General features: G+C 38.9%; 1 protein-coding gene across 1 annotated transcript; it reads left to right on the top strand.

The window, feature by feature from the left end:
- The first annotated feature begins 237 nt into the window (after positions 1 to 237).
- LOC137293783 (uncharacterized) lies at positions 238 to 26,764 on the top strand. Its single transcript, XM_067824518.1, has 13 exons — positions 238 to 365; positions 8,757 to 8,944; positions 9,253 to 9,343; positions 9,689 to 9,768; positions 9,985 to 10,064; positions 10,445 to 10,631; positions 11,155 to 11,379; positions 11,649 to 11,720; positions 12,555 to 12,732; positions 14,164 to 14,367; positions 21,114 to 21,215; positions 22,705 to 23,534; positions 24,689 to 26,764. Exons 2-13 carry the CDS (start codon positions 8,849 to 8,851, stop codon positions 25,331 to 25,333), a joined length of 2,790 nt encoding a protein of 929 aa, XP_067680619.1. The 5' UTR covers positions 238 to 365; positions 8,757 to 8,848; the 3' UTR covers positions 25,334 to 26,764.
- Positions 26,765 to 26,986: the final 222 nt, after the last annotated feature.

The raw sequence follows: 26,986 nt of genomic DNA, 5'->3' as shown, positions 1-26,986 counted from the left end.
TGTTGACCTCAACCGGGTCACGAACACAGCGCCCTCTATAGGATACTCTCAAAACCGAAATGTTACCCGTTAAAATAAAATAATGTAAGTTTGAATTACGCCTTCTTTAAATTCTGAACTACTGAAAATAGAAAACACACAAATATACGACTATGCATGATGCAAATAGATATATAACAACTGTCAATCAAGTTTGAAAACAATCTAGGTGCGAGGGTATTACTTTGGTTCATGAAAGCAAGAAATCTACAAAAGAACTTTGGAATGTAAGGTATTCGCCCTTATATTCGCTAAACCAAGGTTTGTTTTTAAAAATGGAGAGTACAGTATGGAAGATAAAGCACTCATGATGAAATGTATAATAGGTAAGTGACGAGTTTCGCATTGTTTCTTCTTTCGACAGCAGTTTTGCTTGGAGGTTCGCGTCTCTGGGATGGGAAGGGCAGTAATGAAATCTTTGATGCGCGTCAGAGCGTACAAGTTCTGCTAAATCTTGACATATTAACGTTTTGCAAGTGTTGTAGTGTACGCTTATGTCATATTACTTTTCACTTTCACACGAAGCAAATACATATGGTGTCATGTTATTGTTAAAGATGGTAAAACATGTCAAAATACGCTATTGAATACCATTGTACAAAAGTTCTCCCAAGTATGCCGAATTCAGGTGGACAATGTTTAGGCCTGCATCTTCCTATCTCTCCACATTGTAGGTATTGAAAACAAATAACCTGGATAAGCTATGTAGTAAAACACCCAGAACACAGCTCTGTATGTCTTTAAATGTTTAGAATGTTGTTATTGTCAAAATGATTTATTGTTTATTGATGTGTTTTTATAAATGTAAACTACTGTTTGAAAGAGATTAATGTCAGTAATTTTGTATGTTACTGCAAATGGAATCATATTCTGGTATCAACTGTCACAACAAGCAAAACGGACTCGTAGGAGATTTGGATTATTGTACATAACACATGACATTAGCATCCAGGCATATTTAAGCCCTATATGTAAATCCACTACTTTAGCCATTAGGTTTAATCAGGAGGTTGCTACCAATGGGAAAATCCCTAACCATTTGGTTGTCATGAAATGTCTGATATTTTATGATAGCATTATTTGTCTGTTATTTATTTGTTTTGTAGTTATTTCAAATCGGTGGTTACAATAAATGTGATATTAATATCCTAAAGTTCAGACTGACATGCTAATCCTACAGCATAGATGATGCAAGTAATTGCTCAGATTTCAGAAATATATATACTTATCGACTGTTCAGGTGTTAAAATCGTTCGTTTGACAAATCGTTTTGTAGTTATTGTAATTAAACATTGTGTAAGGTAAAGTTTGTTATTATTGATTAGGGAATTCCATTCTGGCTGAATATAGATAAAGACATCATAATTCAGATAGTGTGGCCAATCAGCCAATTGCTACAAGAAGGTCCGTGAAATTAAATAAACATTCATAATCTACTTAGGGCACACTTGTGATGATGTCTCTGGAAACAGTAAACAGTCAGGGTGGGAACTGTTTCCAGTCACAAAAAGATTTAAGAAAAATTATGATGTCAATGAATTTAAACAATCGTGATAATGCTGACGATGACATCAGTGACTAAAGTTAATTAGATGTGAAGGCTGTTGTACTTTATGCAGTGCATGGCTACACGCTGGACCAACAACTTGTCTTTTAAATGAACATATTTTGCTAAAAAAAAGTCCATATTAAAAAAAAAAAATAATATGAATAGGTGACATGAGACTTCCTCATTTTCAGCCATGCAGCTGTGAAAATCTAGACTTGCCACATATTCTTGACTTGTGTGGGGTTTCTTGTGTATATTTGCTTCAGGGTCTTCATACATGTTGATGGGCATGACGAGTACCATTTTTACTAATTCTTGAATTACTAATTCAAGCCCAAGATGAGGAAGTGCTCAAATTACTATCCCTGTTAACCACACATGAACATTCGAAAGGCAATGTCAAGGCTAGTGAAACTTCAGACATGTTCTGAGAGTCTTATTATTGTTCAGCCTCTATTCAAATTTCTTGAATTTGCAATTAAATAGCTGCATATGACAATATTTAAACAATCAGGTTTTATGTATGCAGTTAAACGGATTAACAATTTGAAATGTTTAAAGCAACGTAACATGACGCCCAGACATCTGACTTCGACTTTTAAAGCTAGTTTTGAGAGTCAGGGTGAATCCCCAAAATAGATGTCATAGAGGCTTGATAGGTGAAGATTTTCATATCCCATGGTTAATGCTTGATTATTCTAATTTTGAGGTGTAGGGAGTCTGACACTCCATTGTGTACCAGTTAATGACATTTGCACTAGTAATAAGACTTTTTTTTAACAACCATATTCTCTTCGTCTTTTATTCAGTTTCCAAATATTAATGAAACAGGAGGGACAAAATATCATGTGTTATTTAGAACCAATTGTGTGAAAGTAGCTTATCCTGAAGTATATCAATTTATTGTACACAAGACAAGCATGAATAATGACGGAAGATGAACATGAAACGGGAATCTCAAAGCTTGTTTTGAAAGTATGTTTTATATATTCTGTTTTGTGTAACATTACACAGTCTCATCTTGAGGTTATATTGTAGTTAAGGAGCAGTGGGATAACTTTGTGGTTAAGGAGTTTGTTGAAGGTCTGGGTTTGATACTACACATGGGTAAAATAACTCACAAGTAGAGTGCAGTGGAACGCCATGCCATGGTCCGATATGTATCTTTAGATGAGTAAGATGATATTTTTGGTGGGAAAAGTGAAACTACCATATTTTCAAATTGAATTTCAGAGTACCAAACTAAAACAAGATTCCACAGTATACTGTTTCAGCGCTGCTCACTAACCAATGCTAACTGTGAGTTTTTGTCGCAAGTAACATCTTCACTAATAGGAAATGCACACATTATATTATGCCAGTTGGTATGATGTGGTAATCTTGGTACTGGTAGTTGGAACGAGTTACTCGTATTTTGACACTTATTTATCTTTACATCCTGTAGTGTAGGTTTCATATTTGTGTCATAGGGAAAGACATTCAGTGAAGACCTCCTTATTTGTTGACTATATTCGTGATATGAGGGTCAAGTTGAATTCCTATTTTTGATATTTTAGAACAGTATCACTATCTGATGGTCAGTGCATGATATTGTTATTTGTTGTAATTTCCTATGATAGTTTCATGATGAAATGGACTGGTTGCAGTATGGCTGGGTCAGCCATGAGGAAGTTGCAATGAGGTAGAGGACATTTAAATATAGTAATGATTTCCTGTGTTCTTGAACCTCAAGTCTTGTGACTGCTAGATGAGATCAAAGGATAGTTTGAGTTAATGGCGACATCCTATATTGTCAAATGAATGACATTAAACACTGGTTAGGGTATTGGGATGTTGCAAAGATAGGAATATGGACAGTCTTTACTGTTGGCAAATATTTTTTTTACTTTAGTTTAACATATTCCAGTTTAAAAATTGTAAAGAAATATGATATATCTGCTGACTGAAGTTTTATTGATCATAAAAGTTTTAGATCTGTATTATTATTCATTCACAGTTCATGTTTTACATATGTGTGCATTGTTATCATGGTTATTAGACCAGGTGAAAGATTTATTGGGAAAAGTTTATTAACCCAGGAGTTACTTTATGTTGCAGTTTGAAGGTACTTTTTAAAATTACGTAGATCAGAATTTATGCATCCAAAACATGCACGCAAAATACTTTTGGTGTGGTTTTATTAATTTTTGTGTGTGCAAAATGCAGGTTCCTGTGTGCAAAATGCAGGTTCCTGCGTCAACATAAACACTATTTACTGTGCAGAGTTGTGGCCCTTTACTATGCGCACATCCTGTGATTATAGGTTTGGATCCCAGGTGTACCATGATAATTATTGACATGTTTTCATATTATGTTTATTTTATTTATCATATAATATTAAGCTTTGAATGTGTTGTATCTCCATTGCTAGATTGACAAATAAACAAAAAAAAATGGATTTAATGCTTCATTCATGATAATGTGCATAAATTTATGAAAAAAGGGACTGTGAAAATGTCATGATTTTCTACAGCTTGCCTGGCCAGAACACTAGCTTGTGTATCATAAATTGATCACTAAGAACAAACAAGAATGTTGTGTTTGCGGATAAAGATAGGAAGCATCAACAGCATGAGATGCGATTAGGACTAAAAGTTACTTGGTTAGAAAAATATCCAAGGTCAAGTTGTTGATGAAAGGTGATACAGGGGGAAGTGCATGTACCTCTAAACAAGCAAACTGCTATGGAAGTAATACAAGGAAGCAGAGGAGGATATGTGGTGATTTGTTGATAGCACTGTAAAGGAGGTGACGGTATGAGACAGGTATGTGTGTAGGAGGATGTGTGATGTAGCTGAGCTCTCCGCAGTGGTGGTGCTGTCAGCTGGCACCTGCTGTCTGCTGGTGGAACTGTACTCAGACAGATAGGAGGAGAGGGATAGGAGTGCTGCTAGGAGCATCTCCTTACATCTACTTACACCCACACACATCTGTAAGCAAAAGCATCTTGCATAAAGACAATATTTGGAACACTGTTGGGATATTTTTAGGGCCACTGATCTAATTACCAGAAGAGGTCGTGGGAATATGTACTGCAGTTAATCAGCCAGGTAACAGAATTTTGAAGCTTTCAGATTTGTGATTAAGTTTGTTAAGTGTTTAAACCATAAGCTTGAAAAGTATACATATCTTATGTGGGTTTAGATGAATGGAAGACTTTTCAAGAACACGGCTTGAACATTGTGGTAAATGATGATATTTCTTGTTTTAATTTTGTTGCTTTTGAAAGTAGCCATGATATCAAGTTTAGAGTACTTTTTGTTGTTTCGTTATTAAACTAGCTGATAATTACTAAATTAGATCCTTGAAGATCTGGGGTAGAATACAGCAACCCATGCTTGCCATAACAGGTGACTATGCTTGTCGTAAGAGGTTACTAATGGGATCGGGTGGTCAGTCTCGCTGACTTGGTTGCCACTTGTCATTGGTTCCCAATTGTGCAGATTGATGCTCATGCTGTTGATCACTCAATTTTCTAGTCCAGACTTGGGTATTAGGAGACTGTCGCCTTATAGCTGGAATATTGCTGAGTGTGGTGTAAAATTAAACTCGCGCACTTACTGATAATTATAAGTGGTAGGTTTGTTTGAACTTTTGTCAAGACTGTTTCCCTGAATGTTATTATTATGTTAGCATATTAAACAAGTTAAATAGCAAAACAGAATTCATTGACCGGGAATTTTTTTATCAGTATATTGACTCAAGTATGTCAATATATTTGGATTGATAATCATTGATAGAGAAATTTGACAATGGGCCGTTTTTAAGATTTGTAGCCATTTTCTGAATTAAGAATGGGCTGCTGCCCTTGTATCAGTGGTAGACTTCAAAAAAAATTTAAAAGGGTCATTTTTTTACTCAAAATATGCAAAACGGCACATGGCTTCTACCTTTCCCAATCACTGACTTAATGTTTAATGTGAACTGATGTTGTAACTGTTTACAACTGAATTTTCTGCCTTATCATTGTATCGTAACCATGGTAATCTTACAAATATGTACATTTCGTTGAGAGTGAGTTTTTTTAAAACTTTATTTTTGAATTTGTATCAACCTAGTATCAAAATAAACAATTTAAGAATACATCAATATCATGGTGCACAGTGACATCCAAAATGGCAGACTGCTATATGACAACGAAACCAGGAACTAGTATCAGGTGAAATAGTTCAAATATCTTGCCCTGATATGGAAGAGAGAATGAGGTCATGTGTCAATATATACTACTCAACAGAAGTTAAAGGACACCATATTCTTTCATGTTGCTCTGAAAGAGTGACACTTGTGACAAGTTAGATGTGGTGAGATGAAAGAATCAAGTATTCTTTTAAATTTCTTTTATTATACATGATGCATAAAGTATGAAAGAGTAATTGTCTAATTCTGTGTATTGACAACACTATCATTTGCTAAACAAGTACTTCACAACTGAAATATCTCTGTTTTGGGATTAAGGTATGTTATTTTTTACATATATGTTAAGTAAGTTGGTGGGAATGGTTTGACAGTTGATTCTTTGTCACTATTTTCAAGTTGGAGTAAGTGTATGTACCAACCATTCTACTCAACCTTAGTGTACGGCATAGCATCGGACACCTGATCCTGTGGAGCTCCATATGCTAACCTCATCAACATACCGCATAGCTACACTTGGTCGTGGTGTTTACATTGATGGCCTGACTCTAGCATTGGGTACACACACACTCATATAGCTAGCTATACAACTTCTTAAAGGTGTACCATCCATTTAGGCTGTGCAACTTACACAACTGCTGCAAATATGATAAGAAATGATGATTATTATGCCTGAAGGATTTATGCCCTTCTCGTGGATCATATGATGACATAATTGTCTGATTGTTTCGTACAGCACAAAATAAGTTTTGAAACATTCATATGCTTTCATAATTTTCACTCTTTTTAATCAGCCAGCACATCCTTCAGTCTTGTACCAAATAATTTTGAGACTATATTGTGAGTGTATGAAATAAGGCTAGTTCGCCAACTTGTGATGGGCTAGATTCTGATGGATGGTCTAAATTTACAGCTAGTTAACCCAAAGGTCTGCTAAAATTTTAGACATGACATGCCATACATGGTTAAATCCATCTGGAGCTGGTAACTTCAAAATGTTACCAGCCCTGATGTCTGTCTGGGATTTTTGCTTATTTCATAAACTGTTAATGCCTCAATTTTTGGCTCTGAGCATCATTTACTGTAGACTCTGGGGTGATTTTGTGGACATTTTTAGCTCAGCTATAGCTTCAACTGGCTTGGTTTAAAGGCTAAAGTAACTAAAGATTATATGTTTATGATTTTAAATTCATAACTCATAAAATTTTACCAATTCCCAATTCAAATATTAATTCAAAATTATTATGGAAATTCAGTGTCAGGTCTGGGATGTTGGCTACTCGTAATGTCTCTACTAGTAGAGCCTCTATGATTTTATTCATTTTTTTAAAGTCATAGTTCAGTGATTATGGCATAATTGATCTATTAGTAGGTTACCAGGCTACTGTGACCTACTTTCAATGCGTAACATGTCATTTTGGTGCATTAGTCATGTGAGCCTTTGGATCTTTATTACTTTATGACTTATCTGAATTGATTGACTTACTTATAGTATATAAAGATGACAGCTTTCACTGTCAACATAGTCAAGACCAACAGTGTCAAGAGTGTATTCATGTATTTTCGAAATAGGTGTCTGAAATTTGGGACATGGCCATAAAGTTGGATCTTTAAAGTAATCATTTGAGGTCAGGGTTGATGTAAAGTTTCTCTGGATTGTGATTAGTTTATGTTTGCTTGTATATATTTGGATATATTATCATATTATAGAGTCAACTTTTCTAACAGCCAATAGGACAACATGACCTATGTCAGTGAATCACATGTTTAGATGCATTTTTTATGCCCTTGATAAATCAAACTGGACCTACATGATATATGTGATAATCATGATTACACAATGCCATTTTAGAAAATGTGCAAATGTATTATGTAACATAAGTAATATTTGGGATTGTTCTTTCTTAGCAATGTACAATTTCTAGGACTTTAGTTGAGTTCAGTCCAATCTGGGATTCTAACCCAGACCCTCAGCATCAGGCACCTTACCGCCAGCACACAGACGCTTAACCTGCTCAGCCACCATGACTTCAACAAAAATGTAATCATAGCTTTCGGCTGTGGGAGTTGTGCTAATCAACACTTATCAGAGGGGTACACAAACTCTGCAGTCTAGTCTCTAGTCTACCAGTTGTCTGACTTCCGTTTTTTGTGGAAGTTGCAGCTGACTTTGTGTGCTGGCGATTAGGTTCCTGACTCTGAGGGTGTGGGTTCAAATCCGGGATGAAAATCAACTTAATAAAAAGTACAAGAATTTGTACGTTACTAAGAAAATCTAATCCCAAATATAACATGGTACATGCGATAATCAAATAATCTGATCAGTCCTTTCAGATATGTTTAAGTCACTCAGATATGTTTGTCTGCTGTGCAGGTGGCTAAGTCATTTTATGGGCTACAATTTGCACTGCAGGATTGTGTCCCTAATGCAAACTGTAACTTATGATTTTAGGTTTGAATCCAAACTAGTCCTGATCGTTCTTTCTATATTTGTAGGCATTATATGTGTTGTGGGTTGGGTCCTGCATTATTCCAGTCTTCTTTCAACAAAAGTACACAGTGACATAACCAAAATACTGCTTAAAGCAAGGTTTATCTTAACCTACTCTCTCTCACTCTACTTCAGTGTCATTCATGGTGTAAAGTGGTCTTTCCTTAGCCAGCAGACCCATGAAGATCTGGGTTAGAATTGATCTTCAGTAACCCAGGCTTGTTTGTAAGAAGCGAGTAAGTGGATCAGGTTGTCAGGATCACTGAATGGCTCACATGTTTTTGTATCTCAAGTGCGTAGATAGATATTTATGCTGTTTATCACTGGATCGTCCTGTCCAAACTTGATTATTTACAGACCGCCACCATATATGATATAACTGGAATGTTGCTGACTGTGGCTTTGAACTGAACTCACTCACTCTTCCCAAACACCTAACAAACTCTTATGATCATTGTCCCAAAACAGCCAGAAACATGACTGAATGTCACTGTTACCTTACAGCAGCACCAGTAGCTGTGAGGTAGGGAGGAGGTGGATGGTGGCAAGTAGCCCCTGTTGCCGGTGAGCTAGGCCAGGGCCCCGGGCAGGGGAACATGTCTGCAGCCACTGCATCACACTCCTCAGGCAAGAAACGCAAGGTCGTCAATGTTGTCCTTCTCAGTGGAGAGGAATACGTTGTCACTGTCGATGTAAGTAGATGGTATGAAATCTGGTAACTTAACATAGCTAAAGAAATCCTTCAAAACGCTTTGAAATTGCATGTATCCTTGTTTCCAGTATGATTCTATATACTTTGGTAGCTTCAGTATTTTCAGTCAATTTCTCTTGTTCACAGTATTTCTACTGAGCTGAAAAAAAATGTTTGAAAATAATAGACTGAACAATGACCATAATAAAATTATATATGAAACTGAAGAATATGATTTCTGCTAAACATTAGCTTGATTTAGATACATGTATTTTGTTATTGGTCTTATTTTGGAACTCATCCATTTAGGTCAAGTCAAAATTTCAAGAAGTCTTCAATCAAGTAGCATCCCACCTCAGCTTACGAGAGACCGAGTACTTTGGCCTGGCTTTCAAGAAAGGTAAAGTGAAGCGTTTTCAATCCTGGACAGATTACCATAATATTCTTTTTGACTTTGCTAAAGACTCAATGTTAATGGTTCATTAGTTCTGAACTTGAAATTTGTCAGCTCCAAAACTTGGTATTATGTTTGCATCCATTTTCCAAACATCAGTGCTTGTAATGTTGTGTATTTTCATAAAGTGCAAAGCTTGCACAACTTTTCACTCTCATGTTCATTTTATGTCAAAGGAAAAGGTAAGCTTGCAATCACAAGTGAAAACATTGAACGAGCTCGTCAGTTTACACCAGGTCCACCAAGGCACAGACTGAACCTGGTCTGTTAACTGTCTCCATCTTGTTACAGATGATGAGTACAACTTCCTGGTCCTGGAAGAAAAGATTCACAAACAAGCTGGCAAACGCTGGAAGACTGCACCAGGGGAGGTAACTCATCCCCTCCATTTCTTCATGCCTCAGGATTTTCCTTTCTGCTTAGTAATGTTTTGATGAATGGACACATATGTTATTTGATGATATTTAAAAAAATGTCAACATTGCTGTATGGCCTTGTTCAGTAATAGCTATACGCATGTAGTTGAATTGTTTTTGCAATATTGTAGAACTGTTCATGTATGTCTTACACTTTTGTCCTTTTTCCAGGGTTATGATTCCCATGGCAAGCCCATGCTCACTGTCTGGTTCAGAGTGCAATTTTACGTGGATCAAGTTGTTCTGTTACGGTTAGTCAATATTATATCGTCAGTGCCGTACCTGAAACTTGTGTGGTGTAATCTGTTCATACACCTCGCAGGTATGTCATGTTGGTTTGTCTTTGAATCAAATTGAATGCCATTGTACTGTACGTTTTCCCCCACATGAAGAGGCCAGGTAGAACTGTTTTTCAGCAATTTCTTGACAGAAGGTATCCCTTAATCATGTTAATGTGATCTTGCTGGAATACTGCTAAAGGTGGTATAGAACTATACTCACTCACCATGTGACAGCACTAGAATGTAAAAATAAAACTATTGAAAAAAATTAAGTTTGGGTAAGTAGACTCAAAAGATATTGGATATTGGTGCAGATTTGTCAAACTAATGTAATGTGTTTGTTGTCACAGAGAGAAGGTGACACGTCACTTGTACTTCCTGCAGCTGAAGGAGAACTTTCTCAAGTATGTCCATCTGTTCAGTGAAGAGAAGTGTTTTGAGCTGGTTGGCTATGCGCTGCAAGCTGACTATGGCAACTATATACCCGACAAACATCAAGATGGCTATTTTAACCCAAGGAAGTACTTCCCTGCATGGGTAGGCACTTTGTTTCACTTTGCTAACATGTATGTGTCATGGCAAGTGTAGACATCACGACTGTCCCACCCATTTTATTCGGGGGAAAGGGGTTCATAATGTTTTTGCATATGTACTTACTGGATGGGGGTGGGGGTCATCAATTTTGAACTTAAAATTTTAAGAGTTGTGCTAAACAATATTTTATCATGTACAAACTTGATAAAGACAACTAAATAATCAGATGATTGACTTTTCAAATTCTTAACTCTAAACACTGCATCAAAAGTGTACATTGATGAAATGTTACATTTCTGTGTAAATCATTTTGAGATTTCTTGAATAATGCAGCGTCACAAAACTTTGACATTCTTGACCGAGATTACAAACATTCTTCAGCATCTTGCACAGGTCACAGTGACCCAAATCCAACAAAACCTGATAAGTTTTGTTTGTCAGGTTGAACGTAGTACACTAACACTTGTATTATGAAGATGTTGGTTTCTATTGCTTGTTTGTACTAAACTGATTCCTGTTGTTTCAGATTGTTGAGAAGCTGGGTATAGCTTACCTGACAAAGCATGCACCATCAGTACACAAGGACATCCGACACACGACCAAGAGTGATGCAGAGCTGCGCTTTATCCGAGAGACATCCATAGCTCCGGCTGCTCACAATGTCCATTTCTATAAGGCAAAGAAGAAGAAAACGGACAAAGTGTGGAATACATGGTTGGCAGTCTGTGCCAAAGGAGTTGAGGTCTATGAGGTGTGTGAAGAATTGTTTATATCTAATCACATTTCCTGAAGACTGGTTGATAATCATGTTTTATACAGTGTCAATTTGTCATAGAATCGTGGTGTAGTCCCCACAAGGGTTCGGTGTATAGCCTGTTTCATGTTTGCAGCAATACTGCATTATTGGTGGAGTGTTGCTAAAAGCAGCCATCAAACAGTCAAAAATGTAGGGAAAAATGAATGTCAGTTTAATTTTCAGTCAAGAGGTGTTGTATTTACTTTGTTTGTGTTGTGTTACAGGAACTGGAAGGGGGATTTAAGAATTGGATTTCAACATTTCTCTGGCCCGATATAGGGAAATTGTACTTTGATGTAAGTACATGTGTTTATTGAATTTTGACCTTTAATTTGCTTTATTCTCATATGTGCCCATACATTTTGAATACCACATATCAGGTATAAGTTTCATTGTTATCCCATGCCGCAATGCAGAATTCAGGACTATGTATATAGCTGTGTCTGTATGTACGCATGTAAGTCCGACAGTACGTTCTGGTTCATGTTTACGCGATATCTCATGAACTGCTGTACCAAATTTCATCAAATTTTAGTGACAGCCGGCAATTGGGGCATTATGCAGGCACTGTTTGATTTAGGTGACCTTTACCTTATTTTCAAGGTCACCATGATACACTGACCTCTTTTCAAACTCTTGTGAAGGTGATATCTCATGCACTGTTGTACCCAGTGCCTTCAAATTTGGTGACAGCCTACATTGGAGCATTATGCAGACAAATCGGTCTATTTAGGTGACCTTGACCTTATTTTCAAGGTCACCGCAACACTTTGCCCCCACACGCACTTACCTCGTAAAACATTGTACCCAATGTCATCACTTTGACAGTTTGGGTGATATGCTGACACCAGTCATTTCAGGCATCTTCTGTGCAACATAAGGCAGTAAACATGATAAATATTTCATTCTTTTTTAGCAGCAGGGTTTTATTAAAGTTACCATGGAAACACCCCAAACATTTCTCTGGTGATGTTTGCATGTGTCTCTAAAAGAAAATCTAAATTCACTTTCTCTACAACAAAATGGCAAATTCAATCAAACTGCTTAGAATAAGAACTTGACTCTTGAAGTGCAGTTGGCATGGATTGAAAGGTCTTCTTCAACATATTGTTTTGTGTACTTGATTACAGAAAAAGAAGTTTGAGATTCGAACAACAGGGGGAAATGAGAACACAAGTCGTAAGTTCACCTACTACACAGAGGTTGATGGAAAGTCCAAATACTTGCTTAGCATCTGCCGGACCACACATATGTTCCAGCTGGCGATCCAGCCCAAACTCATGGAGATCCGACACCTCGATGCTGAGGGTATGTATCAGTTACATCTAGGTATGCAGAATACTGCTTTGTAGCATGGTCACCATCAGAGAAAGTGCAGTTGATCACTTTGTCATGTAAGAAGATTTGAGCAGTTGAGAAAAGAAGCTAAGATTTATGTGAAATCGTATTATGACAGTCTGCCACTTCTTCACACCAGTGTGGAGTCTGAGTCTAGTAACATTCAGATTGATCTAGTTTGCTTCAATAATACCAAAATGTATTTTAAGAGCCATTTTCAGGCAGGTCAACTCAAATTGTTTGTCTCCCACTGCAACGTAGAACACGGGACTATGTATTCAGCAGCATCTGTCCGTCCATAGGTCCCGATTCTTGTTGACGTGATATCTCATGAACTGTAGTACCAATTGTGGTGACAGACTACATTTGGGGATTACACCAGTCGATTCAATCGTCCTTGACCTAATTTTCAAGGTCACCACGACTATGCTCATGCATTGTTGTACCCAATGTCTTCAAATTTGGTGACAGCCTGCAGTGGGGGATTATGCAAACAGCAGTTTATTTGGGTGACTGACCTTATTTTGACCCTTGTTAATGCTGTGTCTCATAAATTGTTGTCCTCAATGTCTTCAAATTTGGTGACAGCCTACACTGGGGCATTAGGTAAACACCAATCAGTTTGGGTGATCTTGACCTTATCTTCAAGGTCAGCCCAACTCTTTGACCACTTTTCAAGCTCATGTTAGCCAGGTATCCCATGCATTGTTGTTCCCAATGTCTTCAAATTTTACAACAGCCAACAATGGGGGCTTACACAGACATCTGTTGAATTTGGTGACCTTGATCATATCTTTAATGTGACCACAACACTTTTCAAACATATGGACCCGTGAAGGTCCCGGGGTATAATAGGCCTTCAGCAACCCATGCTTGCCATAAACGGCGACTCAGCTTGTCGTAAGAGGCAACTAACGGGATCGGGTGGTCAGGCTCGCTGACTTGGTTGACACATGTCATCGGTTCCCAATTGCGCAGATCGATGCTCATGTTGTTGATCACTGGATTGTCTGGTCCAGACTCGATTATTTACAGACCGCCGCCATATAGCTGTAATATTGCTGAGTGCGGCGTAAAACTAAACTCACTCACTCACTCACTCAAACTTATGTTAACACAATATCTCATAAAACATTGCAATGTTTTCAATTTTGTCAACTGTCTACATTTTTATGCTGATACCAGTTATTTCTCGCATCTTGTGTGTGACCTAAAGGTGAAAAGTAGTGAATATGTTATAAATATTACAGTCTTCTTTAGCAGCGGGGACATTGCCATGTTAGTTGCAAACGCTTGTTTTGAACTGTAATGTTGTTTTTACTTACTTAAGGTTTTAGTACTATATGTGAGGCCTTAGTATTTTCTTAACCAGATGAAAAATTTTGTGATATATGTTGACAGATCAGAGGCGTTACAGAGAGTCCTACATCTATTCTGATCCCCGTGACATGGTCACTAACGGAGGTATAGTCCAGTATCGTGCCAGTATGTCGCCTAAAAAGTCTGGTGGAAATCAGAGATATTCCGTCATCAGTGATGCCAGTTCAGCCACCACGTCAGGCATTGTCAGCGACAAGATGACCATCAGTTTTGATGATAGTGATGGTATGTCATTCAACAAATTGATCAGTCTTTTTTATTGTCATTAAATCATTATTCTCATTTCATTGTCATAATGATAAAATCGTCCACTCACAACTCTGAAGATCCGGGTCTGATTGCTCACAGTCACAGGGGTACAATGTGTGAAGGCCGTTTCTGGTTTCCACCGCCTTGATGTTGATGGAATATTGCTAAAAGCGGCATAAAACCTTACTCAATTATTATTTTTCCTTATCCTGACTCAAGCTTATTTGCTTATCTCCTCCTTCTATGCGAAGATAGTGGTACACTTGAAATCCCTTGAAGTTCCCTTTTTTTTAAACAGACTTACAATCACATTCTCTCACAGGACGCCTCTTCGTTTCCCCCACATCAGTCACATGACCAGCCCTGTTTGTCACTCTCTCCTCCATCGCCAGACAAGACAGTTGGAGTCAACTTGAGTCCCTATGTGGTGTATAATATCCTTATATATTTTGGCATACTAGTGGACTTAAAGGTTCTAGTCTATCAATCTACATAGCACCATTTAGCTCTTAATCACCAGATCTGGGGTCTGGGAACTTGAATGTTGCACTTCATCATCTCACCAGTGACACCAGAGCCTCTAGATGGAACTTCCTTTGAACTGTTGACACAGACAATGCTGTTTCTACTTGCCATAGCACAGATGTCAGAAATACATGGTCAGGACCTCAATCATACACAATCCGACACAGATCATAGTGAGAGTGCGCACCAAGGTCTGCAATGGGATTTTATTGCCCAAAATCAAGTGCCTGGAAAACTGGTACGACAATTCCATATCCAGGCATTATTGACAGTCCTTGGTCTACATGATACACAGGATTTATCATTATGCCCTGTCAGAGCATTGCAAATACATCTTCAGTGAACTTAGTCAAGGAGACTTAAGTTCAAGTGCCTATGCATCCCTCTCTCAACTGAAACACCTACGGAAGTATCCCGCAACACTATCTCAGTATGAGTGAGACCCATTATACTTAGGGCAGACAAAGCAGCAGGCCTTGAACCTCTGTGAGCCTCCAATCCACATGTCTTAAGAGTTTCGGCACCCGCTGTACATGGAAATAGCTCACTTACAACAATAATGGAGGGCTGCTTTTGGAGATCATCCATAGATCTACCTATGAGACATCACCACTGAGGATGTCACTGGCATTCACCAGTTTGGGCCACTTGTTGTAACACAACAAATTAAAGTTTTCACAAAGGCGCTGAGTTTCACTCACCCCCTTTTTTCAATAGTGATGATGACCCTGTACTTGTAATGTAAAGGAGTTACTTGTACATGAAGAAGGGTCTCAACTCATCATGAAGAAAGAGTTGCTATAGATAGCTTTTTGGAGGAAGAAACTAGTATATCTAAACTCTCACTCTTTATTTCGTGACTTGTTGAGACCAAGACACTCTGCAGAGTTTAATGGTTGAGAGTCCTTGCACATGTCTTGAACAGACTATCCAGAGTAATTATGACCTGGTACTCATAATGAAGATACTTGTACATGTGAAGGGTCACAACTTGCCTTGATAGTAATCTTGGCATACAGTTGCATTAGACACTAGCAGGATGCTATCTGATCTGTATATCCTCACGCTCCAGTCAGCAATTGCTTCACGAGAACAGAAGTTCGACTGGATGTAATTCCCCCAGAACTTGTAATGAAGATACTTGTGCAAGTGAAGGATCGCAGCTCGTCTTGATAGGAATCTTGACATACAAGAGGAGAAATTCGACTGAATGTGATAATCCTCGTTTGACAAATGAATATTGGAAGGTCGGGACTGAACTACCGCTGTTACAGCTCCTGAAGAGGGTTGCGGGGGGAGTACTGGGCGTATTTATATGGCAGCCAACAGAATCCATTGTGAGCTGACCCACCACCGATTCCATCAAATAAGCAAGAGTCAGAATAAGGGAAAATGTGTAATTTTTGGTATTTTACGCTTATCCTGACTCTTGATGTCAAGCCCTACTCAAACACGTTGGATTCTCTGCAATTCTCATGTTGGGCTTATGGTATTATGGAGAGAATGACGAACAGGGCTGGTCATATGACCGATGTGGCAGGAAACAGGGATGCTTCCTGTACGTGAATCATGTGACTGAATGTCTGCTTCAAAATAAGGGAACTTCAAGGGATTTCAAGGGTTCCACTCTCTTTACATAAGACGAACAAGATATGCAAGTAACCATGAGTCAGGATAAGTGTAAAATATCAATTTTATTCAGAAAATTACATACTTTAGATACGTTTTTTAGTGAAGACACTGTGTTCACTGCCATTCTGAGACAAAGATAGGCGAATCTGTATGGGCATTTATTGGTGTAATGTATCCATGATAAGGAATATGAACACTGTCTATTTTGCATACATATTTAAGGATTATTTCTTGCCCTTTCATTTTGTATGTATAATAGAGAACTTGCTTTTTCAAGTACTCTTTGCCAATACTTGCCAAGGATATGATAACGAATTGTGAAACTGCATTTCTCAGTACAGATCACAAGACAGCAGTACAGTCTGAAGCTGCCCTTGTCATAACCATTGGGAATATCTGTATACAGTTACACATACTCAGGTTCATTCGATCCAGATATGTTATATATCACAAATATTGGAGAAAAATAGTATTATAGGACTGTCATGGAAAAACTCCAAAGTGTCATCACCAACAACACCACACCTTCTATGACATTGCACCAAATACTTTTATTCAAACAATATTCAATAACCATACACATCCCTATAAACATGAAAACATTCCTCATCACACTCACTGTACACTCTCTGCAAGCTTCCTACAATGAACCCAACTCACTCACACATTCCCCCGACTCATATAAACGTACTCTCCCATCATTCATCCCGCATACTAACTACTTTGCTTAATCCCACTTGTTAAAGGTCACATGCAACCAAAAAATCAAACATAATTAAAACACAATTATCACTTATTTATGACATATAATATACATTGCTGCTTTTAAAAAAACAAATAAACAAAATTATAAGCGTACAATCGCGATTCAAAAGTGCAATATTTTGTACTTGGGCTTACTTCCCCCGAAACGAAGCCCTCGGGAGACCGAACCCAGTCATAGCGGGTGGATATGCACTCAAGTGTAACGACGGCTTCCGATTGGCTGGTTCATTTGCTGATATGCTGAGGGTTCATTGTGTGTACAGAAAGATGATCTGTTTGATGGGCATTTTAGAAGTATAGCCAGTCACAAGAAAGTAAGAACCTTTGCAGATAACAACTTCTTTTTGTGTACTTGATGTGTCGTTTCAGTATGGATTCATATACAGTTGTCAAACAAAATCACATACACGAAAAGAAGTCGTTATCCATGAAGAATGTATATAGAGATGTTGGGTTTGGAAAATACATGTTCTCTGAATTTGCGCTCGATCCAATAAAAAAACATGTCAGTAGAAATGGTAAACTACTGCATGGCTGGAATCTGTCATTCGTCAAGTACAAAGCAGGACTTGAAACTGACAAGAGTTTGCACCAGTTTCCGTCAGATCCAGTCATCCAAAAAAAATGAATGTACATGTAGTTTGTTTGCAACCCACAGACATAAAAACCTGTCATGTGTATCACACGTGCCTAATTACATAATGTGGCAGACACGGGACTCGGGTGCACAAGTCATAAATCAACTCATTTTCTTTATGTCGTATAGTCTGATAGGTGTTAAGTTCAAATTGCACGTGGTCAATGATTGAAGCTGTGTATTGCATGTTGTCTTTAGCAGACAGGCAGATAGACATATAGGTGTAAATAAACCAGACACTGAGCTTTCTCTGTGACAGAGACTGCTTACCACAATCAACAAGCTGTTTTGCGTAACGAGTAGATTATTTACTTGTTTGTGTACACAACCAAGATTAGACTACTGCTCACGACGATAGACCCTGGGCATGCATACTGTTCCAAGCTCCGCGAAACTATTCACTGCGCATTGTGTTATGGACGCAGCGCAGCACAGCTGTTGAAACCAGTTTTCCCCCCAGCGCTGGGGGGAATTTAGTGAAACGTTTGATCTCCGATTTCGCGGGCTTTTTTTTCATCGCGTTTTTTTTCAACTTTATAGGTTGAATTGGCATTTTTTATGATTTGTTTCGGTAAGTGCACACCGAAAGGTACCAGAATCTGCAAAGTTGTGTTTTACGTTGCATGTGACCTTTAACTATCAACACCATGCACTTTTTATGCCCAACTAACCAACTTTCTTTCACACTGAACTAACTGGTTATCTTGTATACTAAACTAAACAATTAACATAAACTGCTTTATCATATAATGGAGTGTTATCGATGGAATAAACCCATCTTATAAACTTTGTATCCAAATCTGATAAATGTGCAAATTCGGTAAAAAACAAGAATTACTTTTTAATTTACAAAACTCCATACAAAGTCATGGGAATCCAACAACGTAGACGTTGAATGATGACGTCGTCGGGAGTTTTCGAGGGTTTTCCATTGCGTGGGCGAGTTTGTAAACAAACATGGCTGCCCCCAAGTTTGTATTTATCTGTGTCGCTAAATGAACAGCTAACTGATTACAATACTCAGTTTCCGGTGGTATTAACATTGTCCAGTCATGTCGTACACATGACAGTCACACCCGAGTAAGATGCGTCATCATTTAGGCTCTGGCTCCTGGATACTTTCCAGTTCTGATACACCCTTGTACCATGTAAATCTGGGTACACAACTTGGGCGGCAACATCCTCGAGCAGTCCAAGGTTAACTATACCCACACATGACCTGGCCACGGTAAAAATTCCCATGGACTCCTGTCTCCACGCCGTCCTGAATCCTTCTTCCCAAGTCACCGTCACACACCCATCATTGGCTATATCAGCTAGCTACTGACACTCATCCCAGCGTCTCGCAAACATGCCCGTCACAAGGCTTTTTGCTGTAACATTAGGAGTGAACAATAAATATACTGCACTACCTTTCACCACCTTAAAACATCATAGTGTTAACGCTCCCAAACGTACCAATACATATACATGTGTGCCTTTGACATATATATGGTTGAATTACCTACTTGTTGATTACAACCAATTTCGCAAAACATAAAAAAAATAACTTATAACACAAAGGATTATATAACTCTGCCCTTAAAATTGCGTCTCAATGCACATCCAAACAGTTTCCATTAATAATCAAATTGATTGTCTCCACCAGGTATATTCTACATCCGCATAAAAACGTTCACAAATATCAGACTCATATTCACTGCAACAGAATGACACAAACACTCTAACCACCTGTGAAAACCATGATACCACTACTGCTAATATTGCGCCCACGTGGCCATACTATTTCACCAGTATATAATCAACAGCAATATTAATTCTGACAATAATAAAATATCAATACTCACGTCCAAATGACCAAATGCAATCAGAAAACACACAGCAAACGTCCCCTACCACTGCTTTCTGAACTCGCTGTGCACCCAAATCATTGTCGTGTCAACTTATGTACGACCTGCGCACATGCTGCACACCTTTCCCGCTCACAAGTCCATGCTCATACACACCCGTTTGCTCATTAGCGCCTAAACTCTGATTTCTATTAAGCTTGGTTGTGACAAGGACATAATAATACAGTGAAACCTGTCTAAACTGGCACCCATTCGTAACTACTCGTCTTTTTCCATGACCTACATGAAGACTTGTACACCTTTAGTACACAATTATTGCCAAGTATTGTGGCAAACCTATCAAATCGCGTGTAGTAGAACGCATTTCAAAACATGAAAATGGTGGAATTGAGGAACTTTGAAACTTTGCTAAAGTATGCAAAGCACAATTTAACATGAACTTTGATATAAAGGATGAACAACATTCAACACTGAAACATGTTTGCAAAGGGAATGACCGTATTGATGTTTTGCCCACGGGATATAGGGTATTCTTCGAGCCATGTTTGGAAATTCAGAGTTATCTTTCCTTGATAATAGTACTAGACTTTTTATCTCCATGCCCATTGCGGTTAGACAGGACCCAGTCGAAACATGGCAACAAGAGGGGTACAAGACGCCATCCAGCTTCCTGGAATGACACAAATAGTTATGAATGAACTGGCACCCCACAGGCCTGAAATAAAATGCCAGGTTTAGACAGGGTGCCAGATTAAACTATAATGATCATTTTCCAACACAGCTGTAATTATCCTGTTACTCACTTTAAAACAATTAATGTAATCCTCCAGTGTTTATAAAGCTTAACTGCGGTGATACTATGAGCATTTGATTCACAGCACAATCACCACCTACGCATTAACTAGAAAAGTGAGAGGGGTGTATTAGATTAAGGGACCTTGATTCAACACGCAATCACTACTCCCTGAATATCAAGCATGCCAAGAGCATTAGTTAGTGTATTGAATAATAGGTTTTTGATCGGATGGCTCGTACCCAGGCCTGTTTAGACACAAGTTAATTACCTACAGGTAAAATTATTTGTTGCGATGAGAAAGTTATGCCGGAATACAGACTAGACAGGTACTAGGTGCTGGATTACTCAGTGTTTTAGTGATCATAATGTAGTTGTTAAATGGTGGACCAAAATTTCATGCCGATTTGTTCTGGATTAGACAGGCGATAGTGTTGGCAGGTTTCACTGTATATGTGTTTGTTGGTATTCATGTGCTCTAGTGAGCAATATTTGTCTGAATGCCTGATGCCTGTTACAGACCATGGTAAAGAGATCATGATTGACTGCCCACCTCGAATACATGGCACCCCTGGGCAGGGACGGTCAAAGTTCGGACAGCTGACTGCTGGTGGATTCCCCAGTGAGTTATTATTTAATGCTGCTTTTAACTTTTAACTTATTATTCCCATGAAGGATGTGGTGCATGTTAGAAACCTCTTTCCAGAACATAGCTACACCCTAACCCGAGAGGATGCATCTACCAGATCCCTTGCAACTGTGGCGACCTATACATTGGAGAAACGCTGATATCCACTACAACTCCTGCCACCACCCTCAGATCAAGCAAGCTATCATCGCCACCCTTACCAGACGTGCCAAAGCCCTCTGCCACCCCGATGCCCTAAACAATGAACTGGACCACCTCAGAAAGACATTCACCACACTCAACGGTTACCCTCCCCAGCTCGTCACAGCCACCATCAACAAGACCCTTAAGGACCGAGAACCCCGCCCCAAACCTTCTCCATCACCCATCAGAGTAACCATACCCTACCTTGGCCCCATCAGTCATCAAATATCACGCCTCATCAAGACCAAAGCCAGCATCGATGTCACCTTCTCCAGTGGCAAGACCATCAAGACCTACCTAAAAGCCAACGGTAAAGGACCCAGCTGTGAACACCCTAACCCGAGAGGATGCATCTACCAGATCCCTTGCAACTGTGGCGACCTATACATTGGAGAAACGCTGAGACCAATCAACACCAGAATGAAGGAACATCAGACCTCAGTCAGGAAACTCGACCAGAAATCGGCCATCTCTGAACACATTCTCAAGAACCCTGAACACTCAATTCGATGGGAGGACACTAGGATACTATCTACCAACAACAACAACTGGCGCCAAAGGAAACTGCAAGAGGCCATCGAGATCCGGAGACAGAAACCAGCCATCAACCGCGACCAAGGAGTGTACCTACCAAGTGCCTGGGACTTATTGATAAATTAATCTCATCTACCTGTGTACATTCTATCTATGTAATTCATGTATAGCCTATCTACCCGAGTACATACTTGTGTTTGTACATCACCAACCCTCATGTAAACATGCTCACCCCCTGTCGTGTGTTATGTACATCATCCTATCATGCGTAATGTATCACCATTGGCTTCCATCCTTATCCCCAATCATGTTATGTAAACATATCCAATCAACTGTAATGCATTACCATTGGCTTCCATCATTGTTATCTTAACTATCGGCTTCCTATCAGTGCTTGTTTATACTAGCTTTCGTTAACTCATTCCACTTGTTACTTTGTTATTGTTTTACCTGTACATATAAATACACCTCTGTATCCCTTTCTCAATCACCTGATGAAGGAGTAAGCATTAACTCCGAAACGTTGTGTTCTCTCATAAAGAAGTTGATATCCATAAAAATCTTCATTCTTATACATTATTTACGATTAGGGTAATACACACGGAAGAAGTATCCTTAGAGTGAAGAGCTATCTACAGTAAGTTTCTAGTCTGAATTTGTGGAATTTTTAAGTTGAAAAGATTGAACACATTTTGCCTATTTGTAGGTATTATTATAAAAGTACATTAAGTTTCTTTTTTCACAGGCTACAAACAGTCAGGAATGACGTCTGTGAATCGCAGCCCAGTGTTGCCGCCGCACTCTCTAGAACTGTACAAGCCTCCAGCCTCCAGGACCAGCAGTGGCCACAGCCCAACTGGAGGCAGCATAGCCGTGCCAGAACTCTCTCCTGTCAGCAGCAATGGCAGTTACAGAGCCAAGCTACAGCAACAGCAGCAGACATTGTTCCCTTCGCGTGTGCCAGGATATCCTCGTCATTTGTCCTCCTCCTCAGCAGAGGACAAGACTTCCCAGCCTGTGAGTCGAAGCACGAGTCATGGAGATAGTTTCAAGGCAATGCAAACCCAGCTTCAGGTTCATCCAGATAATGTGAGTCCATCTGAGGAAGGAAAGATATGTGCAAGTGCTGAACATAGTTGCCAGAACTCTCATGAACTCAAAATAAGTCCTTTAGAATCTTCAGCCTATGCAAACATACAAGCAAGTTTGAACAATTCCCAGTATGCACCACCCCCAGCCCCCTTCCCCCAAGCCTCAGTGACCCCCCCAATGTTGACTGACAAGACCCCTTCGCCTAGCAGTAGTGCAGGCCTCACCACCCTCATGATGACTGAGTGTCCTGACCTGGAACTGAGGGAGGCTCAGGAAGAGTATGTGCCTCCTCAATCATTTGTGGAAGGTGGTGCTATCAGTGAACTGCCAGTAGACTCTTTACAGAGCATGAAAGTGCTGGGAGACACAGTGTCCAGTTCTGTGGTGGCAGGGCCTGGATACAGCACCGTGACAACAGGTATGGCAGAAGCTGTGGTTGTCACTGCTGAAGCTGCAGGAGGAGAAACAGCTACAGGCGGACAGGTGAGTGAATGGTTCCTTCCTTCTTGTGAACATATCAGTATCTGATATTAAAGTTTTCATGCTGTTGTCAAGCTTTGTGTAATACTGTACTCAGTAGTATTCCTGGCCTTGGGGTTGTAGCATTTGCTTGTCTAGCTGAAAATCTGGGTTCCATTCCCCACATGGGTTCAATGTTTGAAGCCCATTTATGGTGTTCCCCCGCTGTGATATTGCTTGAATATTGCCAAAAGCGGCAATAAACTTAACTCACTTACTCACTTTCTAGTGATATTACAGCTTTATGCAGTCAGTCTAAAAGTAAGCTGTTGCCATATAGCTGGAATGCTGCTAAGTGTGGCATAAAATTAAACTCGCTCACACACTGTAAGTAATGGAGTCTGGACTAGACAATCCAGTCATTGATCTTGTGCTAATGGATACAGGTTGTTGGGATATGAAGACACACATTGACAGAACCTGACCACCTGGTCCAATTGCTGACGTCGTGGTAATTGAAATGTAATTTGTTTTGGAAAGTATAATCATGACAATGTATGCGTTGTTTCCTCCCAACCTACTCCTTTGAATTTTGGCAAAAATGCACAACACATGAAATCTAACACGCCTTGTGACTGCTGTAACTGAGAAACTTACATGTAGAATGTATAGTAGAATCTGAGATATCCCTAAACTGGAGTATGAACATTTTGTTGTTTAATATCAGATTTTGAAATAAGACCTTTGCTGGAACAATTAATATTTTTTGCTTACCTCTTATTATTATATGCATAATTGTCTTACAAAGAAGAAAGAAATGACCTTTCCACGTGGTCAAGTGCAAGACTACAGTGACTTTTCCGGTCACCTGGATGTCTTCAATTGAACCACCTTATCAAAGGTTAGGTTAGCAAACTTTCAATCTCGACTGTGTTTGAAGAGCAAGTATGCATATAATGATGATAAGAGGTAAGCATGTAAATATTTAAAATACTTAGATTTTACCAAAATTACTTCTCATTCAGTAAATTAGGGAATTGTTTCTTGAGATCATGTGTTCTATTTTGAGGCATATATTGTATATGAGTATCAGACTAAACAGGTCATCTTGGATTTTACTTAGGTTTTGTTAATGAATGTGATCTTTTGAAATAATACTGAAATGTAATACTTTTTAGGACTCAGGGGATGAGGATCCAACGAAACCAAAGAACAACATACAGATATCTGTAAAGAACCATCGTGAAACCCTTCATCCGGAATTGGCGGAAATCTGCGGCCAGTCCCACGCCCTGTCCCTTCCTCTGATCACAGCATTATGTAACGACCAGACCCTCATGCACACCAACAGCGGCAGTGGTTCCTGTGGGTCATATGACACATCAACGCTGAGGTCCACTGATTCGCGCCACTCCAGGATATCCCACGACACCGATTCGCGGCGCTGGTCAACCAGCTACCCCAGCGCAGCTTCTACTATGATATCTGTGCCAACAGGCGGTCGGCCATATAGCTGGCATAGTGAACATTTCGATCTAGACACTCAGCTCAGTCTCACCCATGGCCCTGCTTTCCAGCACCAACCCCTATTGGACAATCACCGTAGTGTGCCTCAAGACCTGTGCTCTCCCAGTAACCCTACCTCATCGTGGACTCATGCCATAGCATACAATATGCCGTATGCAGGCTCGCTTGATCGTTACTCACCAGAGCTGATTGCTCAAAATCACATGATACCCCCTCGGTTGTCTAGCGGGGGCCATAGTAAGACTGATGGCAACTTGAGTCACAAAGCATTAAAGGAAAACATTGGTATTGCATAGCCATTTTATTTCAAAACTAAGAAGTGGAGATTTCAATCTCAAGTATTGTGAGCTAGCAGCATTGTCACCAGTTATCTCCCCTTATAACAGAAGTCAGTCATTGTGTTGTTCGCAAGAAGGTCAGCGTTGTCATTGTTGTTTATTCATATTCAGGATCATTGTAGATATTCATTCCATTTTATAGCAATATTTCAGATTTGCAGTATTTTAATTAATATGCATGCATATGAAGTAACCTTGCATATTTCTGTGAACATCGGGGAAATCTATATACTTCCCTGTGTTATTTTTTTCTGTTGGGCAATTGTCTATTGTCATAATGTTTTAAGGAATCATTTTATCAGCCGAATTTCGAAGTTTTTTTTTTTATTTATTATTTTTTTTTTCATAATATGCATTTCCACATATGACAAGAGTGGAGGAACTATTTGTTTAAGTAGTTGAAGAAGTTACACATACTGTTCAACATTTGCAAGGGCCACACATTTAACTACAGATGACTTTTTTGGTCCTTAACATAAAACGATTTCTGTTAAAACTATTTCATATAACAACAATTTTCTATATTCTCTCGTCAACAGTGTAAGAAACATCCCCGTCATCTTGATAGCTGTCATATTCAGTCCTCATTCCTTTGTCTCCACATTCACCATTGTAGTTGTTGAGTATATCATATTCACAAGCCGTTTGATCAAACTGCTCTTATAAGGTTGCAGTGTGACCAGGAAGTCATTTGATGTTATGGTTGCAGCCTAGTAATACAGGGTATATGCAGTTCATGGACTGTTAAAGAGATTTTCTCTCAGCAGTAATACTGACGTGAAAATGAATGTGTTTGAGGGCAGTTTGTGGCCTTTCAGTATATTTTATAAATGCAACACACCTGTGGTGTGATGTCACATTAAGTTTTCTCAAACTGATACAGATCACTGAGACATAACAGCCGAAGGCATTAACCTTACTGGCACAGTGCAGAGAAAATCTTTTCAACATGAAATATGCTGAATGTGCAATATATGATTGCAGTTTTGATGCTAATAGCACTTCCTTCTGATTTCCTGTCTCAGTCATTGCCTGTTGCTGCAGTCCTGGAAACAGAGACCTGGTATGACTGTTTTGTTTGAACCTATGTATGGGTTACATGGTGTTCCGATGATAGAAAATAATCAAAGGTCAGTCAAAAGGAGGATTTAAAATAATTCCCAATTGTAGTAAGCATATTTTCAAATTTTTCTTGAACACTTGAATGATGTAAACTAAATTTGATGAATATTCACAAACAACACGCTCTCAACAGCCTAATGCTATGCGCAGTGTAAACTTTTAAACACTTTCATTGCTTAATAACAATTCCAGTGTCTTTCTTGCATGCATGCATTTCATTGTATGACAGGATTAGTTATAAGAAACATTAGTTAGAAAAATTCTATCAAAAAATCCTTATAATTGGACATTAAAAATGTATATATTTCTATTATAAATGTTAATCATTCACCGCAAATCCTCCAATAATCGATAGTGGATTTGGTGTCCGATTCTCGACAATAAATGGTACCCTTTATGGGAAAGGAGTTGGAATATAACATAATAGTTTGTTACCCGAAATTATATGTAGTGAAAGACAAACAGGAATCTTGTTCAAGTTGTCTGCCC

Source organism: Haliotis asinina, chromosome 8, assembly GCF_037392515.1.
Source record: "Haliotis asinina isolate JCU_RB_2024 chromosome 8, JCU_Hal_asi_v2, whole genome shotgun sequence".
Classification (NCBI taxonomy): domain Eukaryota; kingdom Metazoa; phylum Mollusca; class Gastropoda; order Lepetellida; family Haliotidae; genus Haliotis; species Haliotis asinina.
This window is presented reverse-complemented; position numbering and strand designations above follow the sequence as displayed.

Bases quoted from the DNA above. Each gene is read 5' to 3' on its own strand.
- LOC137293783 (XM_067824518.1), top strand. From the start codon at position 8,849: ATGTCTGCAGCCACTGCATCACACTCCTCAGGCAAGAAACGCAAGGTC. The intron at 9,344-9,688 runs GTAAAGTGAAGC...ATCTTGTTACAG, and splicing joins TGGCCTGGCTTTCAAGAAAG to ATGATGAGTACAACTTCCTG. The intron at 14,368-21,113 runs GTATGTCATTCA...TGCCTGTTACAG, and splicing joins CAGTTTTGATGATAGTGATG to ACCATGGTAAAGAGATCATG.